This window comes from Etheostoma spectabile, chromosome 23 (assembly GCF_008692095.1).
Source record: "Etheostoma spectabile isolate EspeVRDwgs_2016 chromosome 23, UIUC_Espe_1.0, whole genome shotgun sequence".
Lineage (NCBI taxonomy): Eukaryota > Metazoa > Chordata > Actinopteri > Perciformes > Percidae > Etheostoma > Etheostoma spectabile.
Genome location: NC_045755.1, coordinates 3,121,029 through 3,136,705, shown reverse-complemented (window position 1 = coordinate 3,136,705; position 15,677 = coordinate 3,121,029). Strand labels below are relative to the sequence as shown.

General features: G+C 40.3%; 2 protein-coding genes across 3 annotated transcripts in view; one reads left to right on the top strand and one right to left on the bottom strand.

Moving 5' to 3' along the window:
- Window positions 1-1,307: 1,307 nt before the first annotated feature.
- Window positions 1,308-9,744, top strand: LOC116673421 (HMG box-containing protein 1). 2 transcript variants are annotated; one of them, XM_032505759.1, is made up of 13 exons: window positions 1,308-1,440; window positions 2,495-2,601; window positions 4,602-4,703; window positions 5,545-5,740; window positions 6,305-6,431; window positions 7,487-7,598; window positions 7,718-7,827; window positions 8,040-8,196; window positions 8,285-8,429; window positions 8,545-8,663; window positions 8,867-9,050; window positions 9,153-9,294; window positions 9,369-9,744. In XM_032505759.1, the coding sequence occupies exons 2-13, from the start codon at window positions 2,538-2,540 to the stop codon at window positions 9,384-9,386; spliced, it is 1,476 nt and encodes a 491-aa protein (XP_032361650.1). In that variant the 5' UTR covers window positions 1,308-1,440; window positions 2,495-2,537; the 3' UTR covers window positions 9,387-9,744. The 2 variants fall into 2 exon arrangements, with proteins under 2 accessions (XP_032361650.1, XP_032361651.1); XM_032505760.1 differs by having other exon boundaries at window positions 1,349-1,440; window positions 4,526-4,703.
- A 2,043-nt stretch (window positions 9,745-11,787) lies between these two features.
- ptprz1b (protein tyrosine phosphatase receptor type Z1b) overlaps window positions 11,788-15,677 on the bottom strand; it is a 100,282-nt gene continuing 96,392 nt past the window's right edge. Inside the window, 4 exon segments of the mRNA XM_032505780.1 lie at window positions 11,788-14,760; window positions 14,912-15,047; window positions 15,189-15,331; window positions 15,430-15,582. Of these exon segments, the coding sequence (XP_032361671.1) occupies window positions 14,617-14,760; window positions 14,912-15,047; window positions 15,189-15,331; window positions 15,430-15,582 (576 nt within the window). The 3' untranslated portion in view covers window positions 11,788-14,616.

Here is a 15,677-nt window from a genome sequence, read left to right as displayed (position 1 = left end):
AGGTTAATATATAAAATATTGCACTGTATGAAATAAAATTGCACAGATTCCAGTTTCCTATGAGGTATTATATAACAGTAAAACAGTAACAGTATAACAATATTGCACAGTCGGAGGGAAGGAAGAAGTCAGTCCGGGGGGGGGGGGCTGTGGAGTGAAGTCTTTGGGAAGAAACTGTTGTTGAGTCTGTTAGTCCGTGCTCTGATGCTCCTGTAGCGCCTACCTGAGGGCAGCAGGTCAAACAGATCAGAGCCGGGGTGGGAGCTGTCCTTTATGATGTTCTCTGCTCTGCTGAGGCAGCGGGAGGTGTAGATGTCCATCAGGGAGGGGGGAGGGCAGCCTAGGATCTTTTGGGCTGACCTTACAACCTTCTGCAGCCTCTCCCTGTCTGCCACGGTGCAGCTGCCGTACCCGACTGTGAGGCAGTAGGTCAGCAGGCTCTTGATGGTCGAGCGGTAGAAGGTCAGCAGCAGGTTGTGTCCAGGAGTCCAGGTTGTGCTTCCTGAGGACCCTCAGGAAGTGTAGTCGCTGCTGGGCCTTCTTGATGACCGCTGTGATGTTGCCTGTCCAGGAGATGTCGGCGGAGATGAGGACGCCAAGAAACCGGAAGGTGACCCTCTCCGCTGTTGATGTAGAGGGGGGCTAGGTCGGTGCAGTTCATCCTGAAGTCAATGATGATCTCCTTGGTTTTCTTGGTGTTCAGAGCCAGGTTGTTCTCCGAACACCAAGCTGCCAAGTTCAGGACCTCCTCTTTGTAGGCGGCCTCGTCTCCCTTTGAGATGAGTCCGACCACTGTGGTAACAGTAGCCTACTTCTACATGGGCACAATTAAAGGGTTATAAACATATCTGAAACACAGGAGAAGGCCATTGTCTTTGAACAGGTTACTTGACTTAAACTACCTGTTGTACTAGTTGTACTGCATGTGAACCAATTGTGCTAAAGGCTATCGGTCTGTTTTATCATGACACACCAGCACTACACTACATGCTTTTCTGAGTGTGAATATTGTATTATGAACATTTCAGTTCTTTAAATAGCTATTACATAATCTGCTTTGTGAGATAATTTTTCTTTTTTTTTTTACCTATCTACTTTAAGCACATTTTCCTGATTGTTCATTGTTTGTTGATACAAAATACTGTAATTACTCTAAAAAATAAACTAGATTCATTAATGTATACTTTACTTTATACTTTAATTATACAGGAGATTAGAAGTTTTTTAAAGGTCACCTGTGGTACTTTTGGTTAAACCATCTTTCATTTAAACCCACCCAATGTGTTATTGTTGTGGCGATCATAATAAAGAGAAGAAGCTGCACTGAACTGACCAATGAGGATGAGAGGAGCTGTAGAATAACATCAGGTTTGGCCAATAGGATCGCCGGAGAAAATGTGTTTATACCAGCCCACTTTCCCGTACAAGGCGACTGTTTTGGTGAGTTGAGATAAGTTAATTCAAATATTTATGGGTTTTAAAGCGTTCCATTTAAGACGTAATTACACCAATTGAATGATTTACTCCTGAACATGGCAAACGTGTAATAATGTGAAACTGACAACGTTTCATTTTTGGCTTAAATGCAGTTTCGCTGCTCTCTCCGTGAAGCTTCATTGTTGACGAGTTGTTTTGTTGCAACTACATTTGCGCAATAGAATGGCTCGTCCATTTTAATGTATTTACCCATGTTTTCACACCACGAAACTCTTAAATGTCGTTTATGTGTCCGGCAAAACACAGCCGCTAAAGCTTTTTTCTCGTTTTCGTCGACGTAACTTCAGCTAAACAACGGCACGTTTCGTGACAACAAAATAACATGCAGTGTTGCTTCGTCCGAAGTTTATCGACGTGCAGAAAACGTTGCCACGAACAGCATCGATTAACACTCGATAATTTCATAATGGCCCGTGTATTCTGGCAACTTAATGTCGTGCTTTGTTCTTCTTCTTTTGAACTAATTACATAAAATGGGTTATCGATGCCCTTCTCTGAATGAATGGGCTTGTAATGCGCATGCGTGCAGGATCTAAAGTTTATAAACAATAAATGAGTCACATGACAAGAATATTGTGAAATATAACACGCTCTTATGTTGACATATTTGAAGCGGAATATTTCTACATATTTTTTACAGTTATATCCATTATCCGTTAAAGTGAACTGGCAAAGAGTCAGGAGCTTTGAGAATGTGTCTAAACATAGGCTATTATTATGTAACTAGCCCAGTGTTACCCTATATAACCCCACCATTTATAGCCTATACATTGGGAGGATTGGGTTTCTGTGTGTGTGTGTGTGTGTGTGTGTGTGTGTGTGTGTTTGTGTTTGAACTACGGGAGTCTGATATGGCTATTGTTGATACAGATGCTGGTAAGGTTTACCATTGAGTTATGTTTCCTACCTACAATATATTACCTATATGCTTTAATTTGGTCAATTTGAGTGTTGGCTATAGAGTATGTACAGTTATTGAACTGTCTGCATGTTTCAGTGCCTGTGTGGACATCATGGTTTGAGAGGCGGTGACCCCTGCTATGCCTTCCAGTGAACCCGAACATCACAACATGCGGCATTCTGAGCCTGAGCGTGAACACAAAGGTACGACACAGCAGTGGACTGCAGTGTTAACTTGCATCGGTACTGCATAATTACTGACCCAACTATTAAAAGGGTACTCCAGTGAATTAGTATTTCCCCCCCATACAGTTGTGGGACTTACAAGAGACAGATTAAAAGGAATGGTAAAAATCAAAGCAGCATAAGCCAATATACCCTGACTTTGAATCCCTAGTATAAGGTTAGATTTTTATTTAAAACACTCATCCATACATCTTTTGTTAGACCCTCCCTGCCTGGTCAACATTTTTGCGTCCTTCAAACTCCATGTAAATCTCCTGTTTATAGGCAGTCCATTAAAACGTTTCCGAGGACGTAATACCTTTATGACATCATAAGGTGTTTTTTTTTTTTTAATTTTGGAAAGCTTGTCCAGAGCTACAGGAGACATATTGGGCCTAAAGGTTAAAGAAGAGAGCTTGTGATCCGGAGGTCGCCTGTTCAGTCCCCAAACCGACAGGAGAAAGTCTGGGTGGGGAAAGTGAGAGAGCAGCGCTTGTCCCTCCCTCATCACCACCACTGAGCTGTCGTTGAGCAAGGTGCTTAACCCCAGCCGCTCAGTGGCAGCAGATCAGACTGTGGTTGTGTTGGGCAGCTTCCATGTATGAATGTGGAACTGTGTGAGTGTGATCAGGGCGTTCCTGCAAAGAGAGGCTGCCTCTCAGTGAACCTTCCATGAATAAATAATGGTTAAAAAAATAAGCTGTGTGAGCTTTTGTTTCAGTGGCCAGCAGATCAGACTGTAGTTGTACTGAGCAGCTTCCAGGTATGAATGTGGAACTGTGTGAACGTGACAGGCTGTTTGTTGTATTTGTTCTCAAATCGATAAATAAAAGTTAACCCTTGTGTTGTCTTCCCATCAAAATTAAAATCTACACGTTTAGTTGATGCTTTTTGTCGATGTTATTAACTTTTTCTTACGTTTTTGTCCCTTTTTTCAATTTTTGTCCCTTTTTTGGACGTTTTCAACACTACGTAATTAACTTATTAAATTTAGTTTCACACTTATATTTGGAATTTATGGTCAATAAACCTAATTTTTAGGAAATTATAGCTAATGTTTGAGTTCCAAAAGCAGAAATTAGGAATTATTTAGACTAAAATTAAAGAAATGGATGTTGATGGATAATCACAGACTGGAATATGTCAACTTTTACTTAATACTATTTCAAAACCACTTCAATTTTTTTCGAAAGAGCGTGTGGAATCAATCATGTTATTTTGGGTAGTTAAAAAGAACATTGATATAGGAAAACGGGTCAATTTGACCCGAGGACAACATGAGGGTTAAAGGTTACATACAGCTGAGTAAACAGAACTTTCCTTATCACCACCAACCAACTGCCAGGCTAATCTCTGAATTTGAAAAAGCTGTTGTTTGTTTGCATACTAATATATAATAATAGACGATGTGTTGATAACGATATTAAATTATTAAGGCAAATGTATTAATCTAGCACATTTCATACCCAAAAGCCACCCGATGTGCTTTACAGATTACACAGAATAAATCAAAAAAAGAAACAAAAGACACAAGCAAATGGCAACCCGATAAAAACATAGAAAACTAGAACTGCAAGCCGTTATGGCCAGCTGAGTCCGCAGCAGTCTAACCCAAAAGGTGACAGCGGCAAGGCAAACGTCGGTGTAAACTGCTAAGTGTGAGAAAATGAATTAAAAGTAATTGTACAAAGCTGGGTCTTTAGCGTAGATTTTACAGTAATCAATTTTTCAATCAATCTTTCATTGGATTTGCATTGAGTTTAGAAAGTCGTTTCTTTATTCAATTCACCGTGTTTTACTATGACTGTTCGTACTACAATGCTTTGCAATTCAACTCAGTCAATCAGTATGTGGACCTAACCTATAGCTAATAAAATGACACTTTCATCTATGAACTTTAAAGAAACACATCCTGTGAAACTGGCCAAAGGGGCTGCCTCCGCTGTGATCTCGTGTCGTCTGTCTGGTCTTACCTTCAGGAGTGATGATGGACGCTGATGGCGACCAATCCCTGCTCTGCTGTGAGGAACGCCTCCCCTCCTCCCCCGGCTTCCCCACCAGTGACAGTTCCATGGAATACGGTACATGAGACACAGGCGCCCACAGGGCTTAACACAGCACATGGATGAATAGCTTCAAGCTTGTTTGCTTTGTTATTATTCACTGCTGCTACTTATATTCACACTACTATATTTATGTTGACGCTATTCTTTATTTATGTTCACACTGCACTGCAATAGAATTTGTCAAGAGTTTTAGAAACAAAAAGAATAAGGAGAAGTAAAGTAAGATTAGGTTAAAAAGATTGTTTCTAAAACTCTTGACAAATTGTGTCAAGAGTTTTAGAAACAATCTTTTTAACCTAATCTTACTTTACTTCTCCTTACTCTTTTTGTTTATGCTGTAACAATGTTACTTTATCAGGGTTTCTTAAAAAGTCTAACATATCAATATTTTAGGCCTTACAGTCTTAAATTCGCAGTTCTATTGTGTTTTAGGTCTTAAATCATTTTAAACATGATTTTTTTTATTTTTTATTATTACATGGTGTTGTAGTTTTTTCTTTTGCAAGTCCAAATAATGTCCAAAATAACCAATGACACCAACGTGCAACTTTTATCACAGACAATCAGCTTTCATGTGATTGGCCTTGACGCATCCTGATTTTACCACAGACATAAAACAGATTTTATTCTTCAGCTATGGGGAAGAGCAGGTTTAGCTTGATGAAAATTTGTATTCATAATGCTCTTTGAAAGTCTTAAATTTGACTTGGTGAAACCTGCAGGAACCTTATTGACTCGCTCTTTTCTTACTCTTTTTTTTTTTTACCGTGAGTTTGGCTGTGAGCAACTGCAACTAAACAATATAGGGGATCAATGAAGTATTCTGATTCTGAAAGTGTTTGTTTTCTCCTCCTAGACGACCTCCCAGACTTGCAGCAGGTTCAGGAGGAGGCGGAGCCAACAGCACCACCCGTCTACCAGGTGGATGCGGGTGTGTCCCACCAGGAGCGACGTGCGCACCCCCAGCCTCCAGACACACACTGGCTGACTCAGCTGGCCCACATCGCTACTGGGCCTCAGAGCCCACTGCTGCAAGACTCTCCTCACAGCAGGTACCTGTGCTTCCTTCTGAAACACTCATGAAGTTTGAATATAACACCAATAACTTATAAACAGTCTGTAAAATGTTGTTTTTCTAAATTCCTTTAACTGTCTAAATATATGTTCAGTACTTTTTTTTTTTTTTAATCCTTTTTATTCAATTCTATTTCACAATGTAGTTTCAAATCTTGCCTCTTAGTGATAGGAATATCATTCTGGTGAATTTATATTTTTGATTTAAAATGTCAAATCTAAGAACTTTGACTCTAAAATAAATATCAATATCCGACTTAAAACGTGTAATTTGTATGTTATTGTAGAATGTAAACTATTCCTCAGATTGTAAAAAAAGAGAGACAAAACTGAGGAAATTACCTCGGTTAGCTACAACCTAGCTTTGAAGCCTTTAGCCTCAGTATTACAGGAACACCACTTCATCTAGATCTGCCTTATTACACCGGCCCTACCAACTGCCCTGCGTCATCCTGTCCTACATGACTTACTACAGGTCTTTGGATTCTCTGTGCTACGCACTCACAGCCTCCATTCCACTCACAAGCCTGTGTCATTTTCAGCTCTTCTTCGGTCTGCCTCTCCAGCGCTAGCAGCAATCTACATTCCTACTCTCGGCCTCCTCCCCCTCACCCCAGCAGCACCCTGTCGTCCCCCACAGGTCATGGCAGGGAGCGTCGGCGCACCAGGGTAGAGCTCATGTTTATGCTTCACTGCCATTAATGTGAACACAATATCTGAAAAACAAAAAAAGGATCTTTTATTATGTTTTAACCATAGACTGTAAAAAAATAATAAAATAAACCTCTGGGTCTGAAAAGTAAAGCCAATGCAGAATCTGCCTTAAACCGGCATTGTTACTTCCAGCGGGGGGGGAACTCCACTGGTTGCAAAAAGGAGTCTGATTGGATGGAAGTCTATGGGACAACAAGCCCACCTCTCACTTAATTTTTATCTCAATAAACATTTTGATAACGAGTTTATGTCCTTAATCGCTACTTTCAAGTCTTCTTCAATACAGCATGATGTTCATTTAGTAAATTATGGTTCCATTTATCTTAAAATAGACAATAAAGCTGGGGATGCTTTAGGGGCGGGGCTACACTTGTATCTTAAACTTTGACCTTCTCTGTGTGTTTACTTCCCGTCATCGAAGTTAATTGGAACATTTTGTTTTCCTTAAAGTGTTTAGTGAAGTGTTCGTTAGCGCCAACTATGCTATCTAGCTTTAGCTGGTAAGTTAAGGGAAAGTCTCCTAATTTTTGGTATACTGCCGTACATGCAGATGAATGGCGGCAGTACCTGGACGTCCACAAGTAAAACTGCACCTGATGACTCGCTTCAGCCAGCTGAAAATCTGCAACCCTGTTCTCTCCTTGGCATTTAGCTTAGCACAGTGCCATAGAAACAATAGACAACACTGGTTTAGCCGCGCTAACCTCCCCTGCTTTCGTCCAAAATTAGTCACATTTGGTAATAAAAAACAAAAACAAGCTGGCAACGGACAAATTGCCAAACTCTAGGCTTCAAAACTGCAGTCCACAAAACAATGACTGTTGCTATGTCCACTATATTTACAGTCTATGGTTTTAACTTACTAAAACTGACTCCTCTCCAACCATGTGCCATAGAAAGCTGTGTGTCAATAAGGAGCTGCTGCTGTGTTTGTACAAACCCACATTTCGTGGCTTATGGGTAGCTGTTAAATCCCGACACGTGCCTGACAATGCGTCATGTTTCCACAGAAGAGCAGTGAATGTGGTTCTGCAGTGTCAACCAGATCCTCTCTGTCTGATGACGAAGACATGGGCTGGAGCTTCTCCTGTCCACCCACTGTCTGGCACTGCTTTCTCAAAGGTAGGATCACTTTTGCCGCCACCTCACACTGGGTGATTGCTTTGTTTTTCCCTTTCTGTTGGGAAGACATACATGTGAGATTATTGTTTATATCTCAGAGCAGTATTCTCTGTCATCAGGCACTCATCTGCGTTTCCACTGCGGCTCCAATGTGGAGTGGCAGGACGTCGAGGAACTGGACTCTGCTCAGGAAGACTCTGGTGATGAGGAACAACCAAGATCTCTGAAGGTGCATTATGCAAGAAGCTTGGGCCTACGCTTAGGAGCTCACGGTGCACTTTTTAAGTTGGTGTCCATCCTAATGCAGTGTGTCTGGCCTGCTCTCAATGGTGTTGTGTATTTAACAATAGCAGCAGAAGCAATCTGTATCATTTAGGTGAAAGAAAACAGGAATACAGTAATTGTATATAATGAGTAAACGCACTGCTTGCTCTCATGCAGAGTTATGGCTCTGAGGGTCTACAGCTGGTGGAGCATTCAGAGATTGTGTTGTCTGGTCAGGCTGTCCTACAGCTGACCTTTGACCCCGGGGCATTCGAACATGCCCCCATGACCGCCCGGTGCCAACTTGATCACCCCTTCTACGTCAAAAACAAAGGTAGGAGGGATGAGGATGAGAAAACATGGCAACTGTTGAAAACAACATATCGATTTAATTACACTCTTACTTACTTACTTTCTGTTAGGGTGGACGTCATTTCACCCAAGCTTGACCGTGGTGCGTTATGGGATACCGTGCTATGAAATGGAGGTGGGAGATGTGTGCCTTCCTCCAGGACACAGAGATGCCAAACACACCGACGACTCGCTGGTCTTTGACACATTCAAGAGGTGAAATAGGCACCTCTTCTAAACCTGAAGCAGCAAAAGGCCGATCAGCAGATAAGTTCATGCGTGTGAAACGCTTCTTTTTTTTAAACGTTTTTGATACGCCTGTCTTTCTCAGTTATGATTTCACTCCTCTGGACTCCTCTGCGGTGTACGTGTTGAGCAGTATGGCCAGACGGCGGCGCACCTCGCAGTCCAGCGGAGGAGCTGTGTCTCCAGATAGAGACACATTACAAGGTACTATAATTCAAATCTTTAGATCCTCCACTGTGTGAATAAGCAGGTAAATTGGTTACAGGCATCAATCAGTTTGCAAAAAACAAACACCCTTTACAAAAAAGAACAAGGTTGAGGATACATTTTATATAGTATATACTATATATAAAAAAAATAAAATAAAAAGCTAACCTGTCGGTTGTGGATCTGCCTAAAACCTGCAGACACCCCGAGTCCCGGTCACTCCCACTCTCCTCGTCAAAAGCCAACCAAAAGCCAGCAAGCCAGCACAGCAGGAAGTAATAATGCCACGCCCAATAGGTGCAAGCGGCCAATGAACGCCTTCATGCTGTTTGCCAAGAAGTTCAGGGTGGAGTACACACAGATGTACCCAGGCAAGGACAACAGGTAGGTGTGCTCTGTGTCTACATGTGTGTTGTGAAGCCGTGATGCATTTAAATGTTTATTGTAAGGTAACATGTGGTACGTGTGTGTGTGTGTGTGTGTCAGAGCAATTAGCGTCCTCCTTGGGGAGCAGTGGAAGAAAATGCGAAGTGAGGAGCGGCGGACGTTCACCATAGAGGCCAAAGCCCTTGCAGACGAACAGAAAAGACTCAACCCAGACTGCTGGAAACGCAGACGAACTAACTCTGTAAGGACACACACACACACACACACACACACACACAGTGTACTGCTGTCTAATTTCTCCTGTGTGTCCAACAGGGTTGTCAGGGAAATTAAGGATGCAGACAAGAGGAGAGAACAACACAGCTTGTAGGAGTACGCACGCACGCACACACGCACGCACACACACACACACACAGAAATGACAGAGAACAGAGAGCATAACCTAATACAGTGCTTTAATATCTCTTGTTAACAACATACCTTTCCCAGTGAGGATTTGATTCAGTCTTTTTTGACATTTTGAGCTGTCACTTCCCTCTGTATTGCTTTTAACAGGTGCTAAATTTAATATTTTAAAGTGGTATAAATCATTTTTTGTTTGTAGTCATTATGACAAGTTATGAAACATTATATTTTAATGCTACAGAGCACCGTAGCGTTTATCTAGCGAGGACATTTTTTCCAAACAAAATTACAAACAGGTCAACTAGGTTTTATTTATGACTGGAGTTCATCTCTCCATAAGTGATTTTACAGAAATGTGACAATTCAAAAAGGGATTCTGGTCATTTTCAGTTTCTCATCATGAGCTTGAAACAGGTGGAAGTTGTGGTGCTGTAGCATTTTAGGTAAACTAGAGACTGTGGCTATTTTACCAAAATTATATACAGTATAAAGTATTTTCTTGCCTGTAATACTTGCATTTGCACTCAGTGTATTGCACCAGACAACATATTTTAACTTTGCTTTTGTGTTATTTATCATGTAATATTTAGTTATTCAACAAATGTACACCATCAATTCTCAAATAGTGGCCCTGGGGTTTTATGTACCTCAACTTAAGAGAGAATCAGAATTGTAACTTCTCCAATTTATAACTATGTTTTAAACAATATATTTAAGTAAAAAGGTTATAAACATAAACTGGGCAGAATCCCTTCACTTCTTTGGAAGGCTTTTATTTTGCAGTTGCTTGAGAAAGTGACAGCCAATGTAATATAGTAAATAGCAATAGCATTTTTTGTCATTGTGTCCTTTTTTTGTTTTATGGGTTTTATTTGAGAATTTAGGGTTATTAATATGTATTGTCACAAAGGACATCAAATGATATGTCAAAATATGACAGATGACAGAATATTGACATTATAGCACGGGGAGCAGGATGACACCAAGATTTGATCTGGATTTCTCAGCTGAAGTGTCCTTGATGCTAACGTCTTTATGTGCCATAATACTTATTTCTTAGCTATGTATTTTTTTTATTTTATCAAAGTACAGTATGTTTGTGTATAATCCGTGACATTAATACAGGGGAGACTTGATTGAGCTTCACTCAAGACGTTTCCAAAGAAAGATGGCTTCCACTGGCTTTTCACAAATAGTGAAATGGGAAATAATCTGTTTGTTTGTTTCCCTGACAAAATCAGATTCAGCAAACGCAAAAGACCAATGGGTGATTGGCTGTTGCTCAGGGTCTTTTACCCCAATGAGTAATAGCTTTGCTTTATGTCAAAAATAAGAAAAGATTACAAAACCATTTTTAGCCTCTGTAGTAGGCCGGTAGTGTGAACACTGAAGAAGGCATTGGAAAGTTGATATGGTCACAGATGTTGCAAAGAGTGAACTCATTGCCATCGTAATTTGATATTATCAGAAAAAACATACAATGTTGTGTTTTAAATTAGGATATTGGTGGACTTGCACACTGGAATAATTTTGCCATTCATTTCTCGGTGATGAAGGTCTAGATAAATGTTTGCCAATTGATCCTCATGCAGTTTGAGTTTAAAACTAAGAGTACTGTTTTATGAAGGTCTGGGAAAAAAAACATGTCAGAGCCCCTCAAAATGTACTTATGGTACAATGAGACATGAGGGTGAAAATTGGTATTGGATTAAAATGTTAACCCTTAAAACAAAGCCTACGGCATCATGGCTGCCATCTGTTGTGTCCAGACCCCCTTTATATTCAAACTAAAGGCCTGGCTAGGCAAAACATCTATCAGCAAGATAGTAAAAATCATACCCCAAATATAAAAGCCAGCCTCGGTTACATCATATAAAAAGGGAAGTTCTATCCATGCAGAGTGTAAAGTGAAGGCAGGATTGGGATCTTTTTAGGGTTGAAATGCTTGGCAGTTCTACAGAAAGTTAAAATAAAAAATAATATTCCACCCAGGGTGGGCACTCGTATTCTCACTGCATACCGAGGTTTATTCTTAATGCACTATATACACTTTATCTTATGTGACTGCTACAATATAATGTGTCATGACAAATAATATGATTACATAGAAATATATATTTTTGGTTTTGACTTAATCTTTGTTAACCTTTCATGGTCTTTACTATCATGTAATGTACAGGTTTGATCAGGGGAGACAATGCAATACAATGTATTATAATATAAATAAAAGCATGGTACATCTGTAATCCTGTTTCTTCTGTGTATTGATGTGTTGAGACGGTTTAAGAGAATGAAAAAAAATTAGTTTGGTCTAAACAAGAACATTTTATTTTTTCCCCTCCTGGAAAAAGAAAGAAGTTTAAAATCATAAACAAGTTTGGAAACAAATCTTAAATCGTGTTTCTTCAACCTGTTGCTATTTACATACTGCACCAGTTTATGGCTGGAGATAAAGATATAGACATTAAGCTGCTACTTAAATCATAAAGATAAAAAGAGATAACATTCCATTAAAACTATGAACATAATCAATATATCCAGGCTAAATTGATCAAAACAAATCAACACAGTTATACTGTATATGTGTAAATGACTAGAAAATCACTTCTTTTATATAGTAAAATAGAAAATATATAGAGATACATTATAAACATACATCATTTGGCCTTATGATGTATTTTGGGATATTTACACAAAGAGTTCCGACATTATGGCTAGACCTGGTTTGAATGGCTGTCTGGCTCAGTAACAGCAGCCTCTATGATTTGTGCCATTTTGCTTCCCCGCATGAGCTAAACAAATGGTACGGAGTGGACGCAAAACAGGCACAGATAGAAGCGGCAGCATTGTTTGAAAGTGATTGAGAGGTTGATTGTTCACAATGTAAAACAGTCATAGCTAGTGGCCCAGGGATGCTCAGGAAGTCTCAGCTTCTGAATTTCATTTTCAGTCTGTGCAGTCTAAGGTTTAACAGACTATCGGTATTTTTAGTTTCTTTCCATTGGTTTGTCTCGACACTAAATGTTTGCAAAAATATGGCAACTGTCTCAGCTAAATGGATTTCCTTCAGCCGATTCTAATAATTGCTGGTTCATGACTTATCAGGTTCACAGGGACTGTCTGTGATGATACTCAAAAAGATTTTGTGTGGATTGCATCTTTTACAAAACATCCAATGGCATGTTTCCCCACTCCGCATGAGAAAAACAAAACAAAAAACAAAATCACAGCTCATTATTTTGGCATATTAGTCACACAGTTTTGTATCAAAGCAGGTTTAAAGTACAATAACATGAATTACAAAAGGCACGGGGAACCAGAGACCATGGAGCCAGTGGCAACAAGACATGAACAGAGAAATTCAACAGCAGTCAATTAAGTGTCACTAGTGAGGCCTTAAGAGATTTTGGTTATTCAAAATATTCCTCTTATTAAGGACACGTGGTAGTTTGAGCCCCAGAATCTGCTAGTTAATGTTTGGGAAAACAAAAGTTTAGGAGAATTCATCATTTCCCTTTTTTACCATTGAAGTCATCTTGTTCTACTATCATATGCATCTAATATATAAAGTTTGTTTTGCCAGTTTATCAATTTAAATTCTTTTTCATAGTTAATTCTGTCTTTTAGAAGACGGAGTGATTAAAAAAGCAAAGAGACCCCCCCAAAAAAAGAAATACATGTTAACCAAAGACTAAAATAGACAAGTTAAGAATTTTAAGGTAGGTCTGTTGTTGGAATTAAACAGCTGACTCCTTTCATCATTAAGAAAAAATATATTTCCAATGAAAAGAGAAATTCATTTTAGGTAGAAATTCTTCGTCATGTTTTTTTTTCTCACATTTGTTCACGGTGTTTGGCCTCTGCTCTCTGCAGCTTCAGGCTCCATGCTGACCAGCAACAGATACACAGTTGGAAAGTGTGGTGGTTCTTCTTGGAAAGGCAGTGAAGCTTTTTTGGTACAACTTTCTAATAATGAACCTTTTACAAAGAAATAGTAACTAATTGCTTTATTAATGGTTGATAAATCCTTTGCTTTTTTTTATAGATTAGTTATCGGGTTGGCAAAAATCCCATTGGATTGTGTTTGTCCTTTCTACTCAGCAAAAGTGCGGTTATACAGTACCAGTCCAAATTGAAACATTTTGACAAACGTTTGACTGGTACTGTACATTTTAGTAATTCATTAAAGTTACAATATGTAGGAGGTATTGCGTACCCCTTAATTCTACCATCCGTGTCTGCGCAAGACGCTCCGCTTCTGAGATGCTCCCTGTGTGGTAGATTTGGCGAGGGATGGAACAAAACCACGGCCTGCGTGCTTTACTGTTTGTAAACAGCGTTCACAGTTGGCCTCTCCTCCCTGGCTAAATAAGCCAGAGAGAGAGAGCAGCTGTGGTCGAGCTAGAGAATGAATGAAGAGAGGGAGCGTCGCACGAAGCAGTGAATCAGAGGAATGAAACGTTTTTTGTTTTTTTAAAATTGTTTCACAGCATTTCAAAGCACAAATAAACACACCCGTACCGCCGCGAGAGATTCAGTGTGAATGCAGAGCTTCATTTGTGATCAAGTGGTGGTAGTGGATATGAGAAATTTGACTAAATGGACTTTGGTCCTTATCATCCAAAGCCCTTTTCCAGAAAGAACTATCTGACCAGTCAAAGGGAGTTTAACAACCTGGCAACACAAACATTGTTTATTGAAATACATATAGCTGATCTAAGAAGCATGAGTACATCATGTATTCACCAATTACAACTAAAATGAAATCCTTTATAAGCAGTGCCTTATTAGAAAGTGGTACCTTTGCCCTTTTAAGGGATGATTTACATCATGGCCGGATGGTCACTGGGTCTGACATGAGGGTTAAACATCAGGAATAGGCTCTGTGTCTGGTGGAATCTGTAGCTCAGTCTGCTGTGCATGCTAACGCTGACAGTGTGACACAGTAAGTAAAGGTCATCACTTTTAATGACCTGTCTAAACCTGCCACATGCTCAGCGGACCCAGCTATGAACCACAGACACAGAAATGATGGTGTTTATCCTCTCATCTCATGTCAGACTAAACCTCAGTCGCCACAGCACTCAGACTGTGTGGGTGTGTGTGTGATGCATATTTTTGTGTATGTGGCATGTTTGTGTGTTGTTTGTGCCTGTGTCTACATGAGTGACTCCAGGCTCTCAGCGATGTTTGTCTGTCCCAGTGGTACTGATCCGTTGGTTTCTGGACTCTGCAGGGCTCTCTGGTCTTCCTGGCTGCTCACCACACTCAGCACAGCTCGATACAGATACTGGTACTGCTCCTGTGAGGGCAGAACACAGCTTCAAGACCGAACCATCTCTTATTACAATAAAATAACTTATTGTAACATATTACAAATAAAATAATCATTGTCAAGTGTTGACGGAGGTAAATGGAAGCATTACTGTAAGGAGTATTTTGTGTGTACTTACTAAATCATTGAAAACACCAGGCCTCATGAGGTTGGTCATCCGTGCCACCTGGTAGACGTCTACAGCTCCCTCCTCCTCTAGCTGACTGGACAAGGTGGTTAGGGCACAGAACAGCCCTGATGTAGCACCGCCCAGCCTACACACACACACACACACACACACACACACACACACACACACACACACACACACACAGATTTGCAAAGAATGAACAAACAGCAGATTTACCATCGCAAAGGAAGAACAAAGTGAGTGATCCCGTCTATGGTGTACTCACGGATCGTGTATGATTGTGGGTCTGTCTGAATGTCTGCTGTGCTCTCTGACTGTGCTGACCAGATCAAAACAGTTCCTAATGGGACTGTCTGGGTTGGGCCAGCAGGCGGCGCTGTACTGACGCACCTCCAACACATAATTGTTCTACATCAAGGCGGAAAAAAAACAGAAGGAGGGAGTGAGATGTGTGAGACTTTATAAATGTATATGTACAGTAAAACACAGTATACTATGTGAAATACCTCTGGGGAGTCCACTGTAAAGTCCTGCACCAAAAGTCTTTCGTCATTGGACAGACACACATGCTCCTCCCCCGAGTACGACACAGTGAAACCCTCAAAGCTCATTGGCTGGTCTTTACTGGGCCAGTAAACACAAGACTCCCCCTGTTCACTCTGACATAAACAGGAAAACAAATTAGAGTGTGTGTTGTTGTATACAGTTATTCTTACTGTAATGTGTGTGTGTGTGTGTGTGTGTGTGTGTGTGT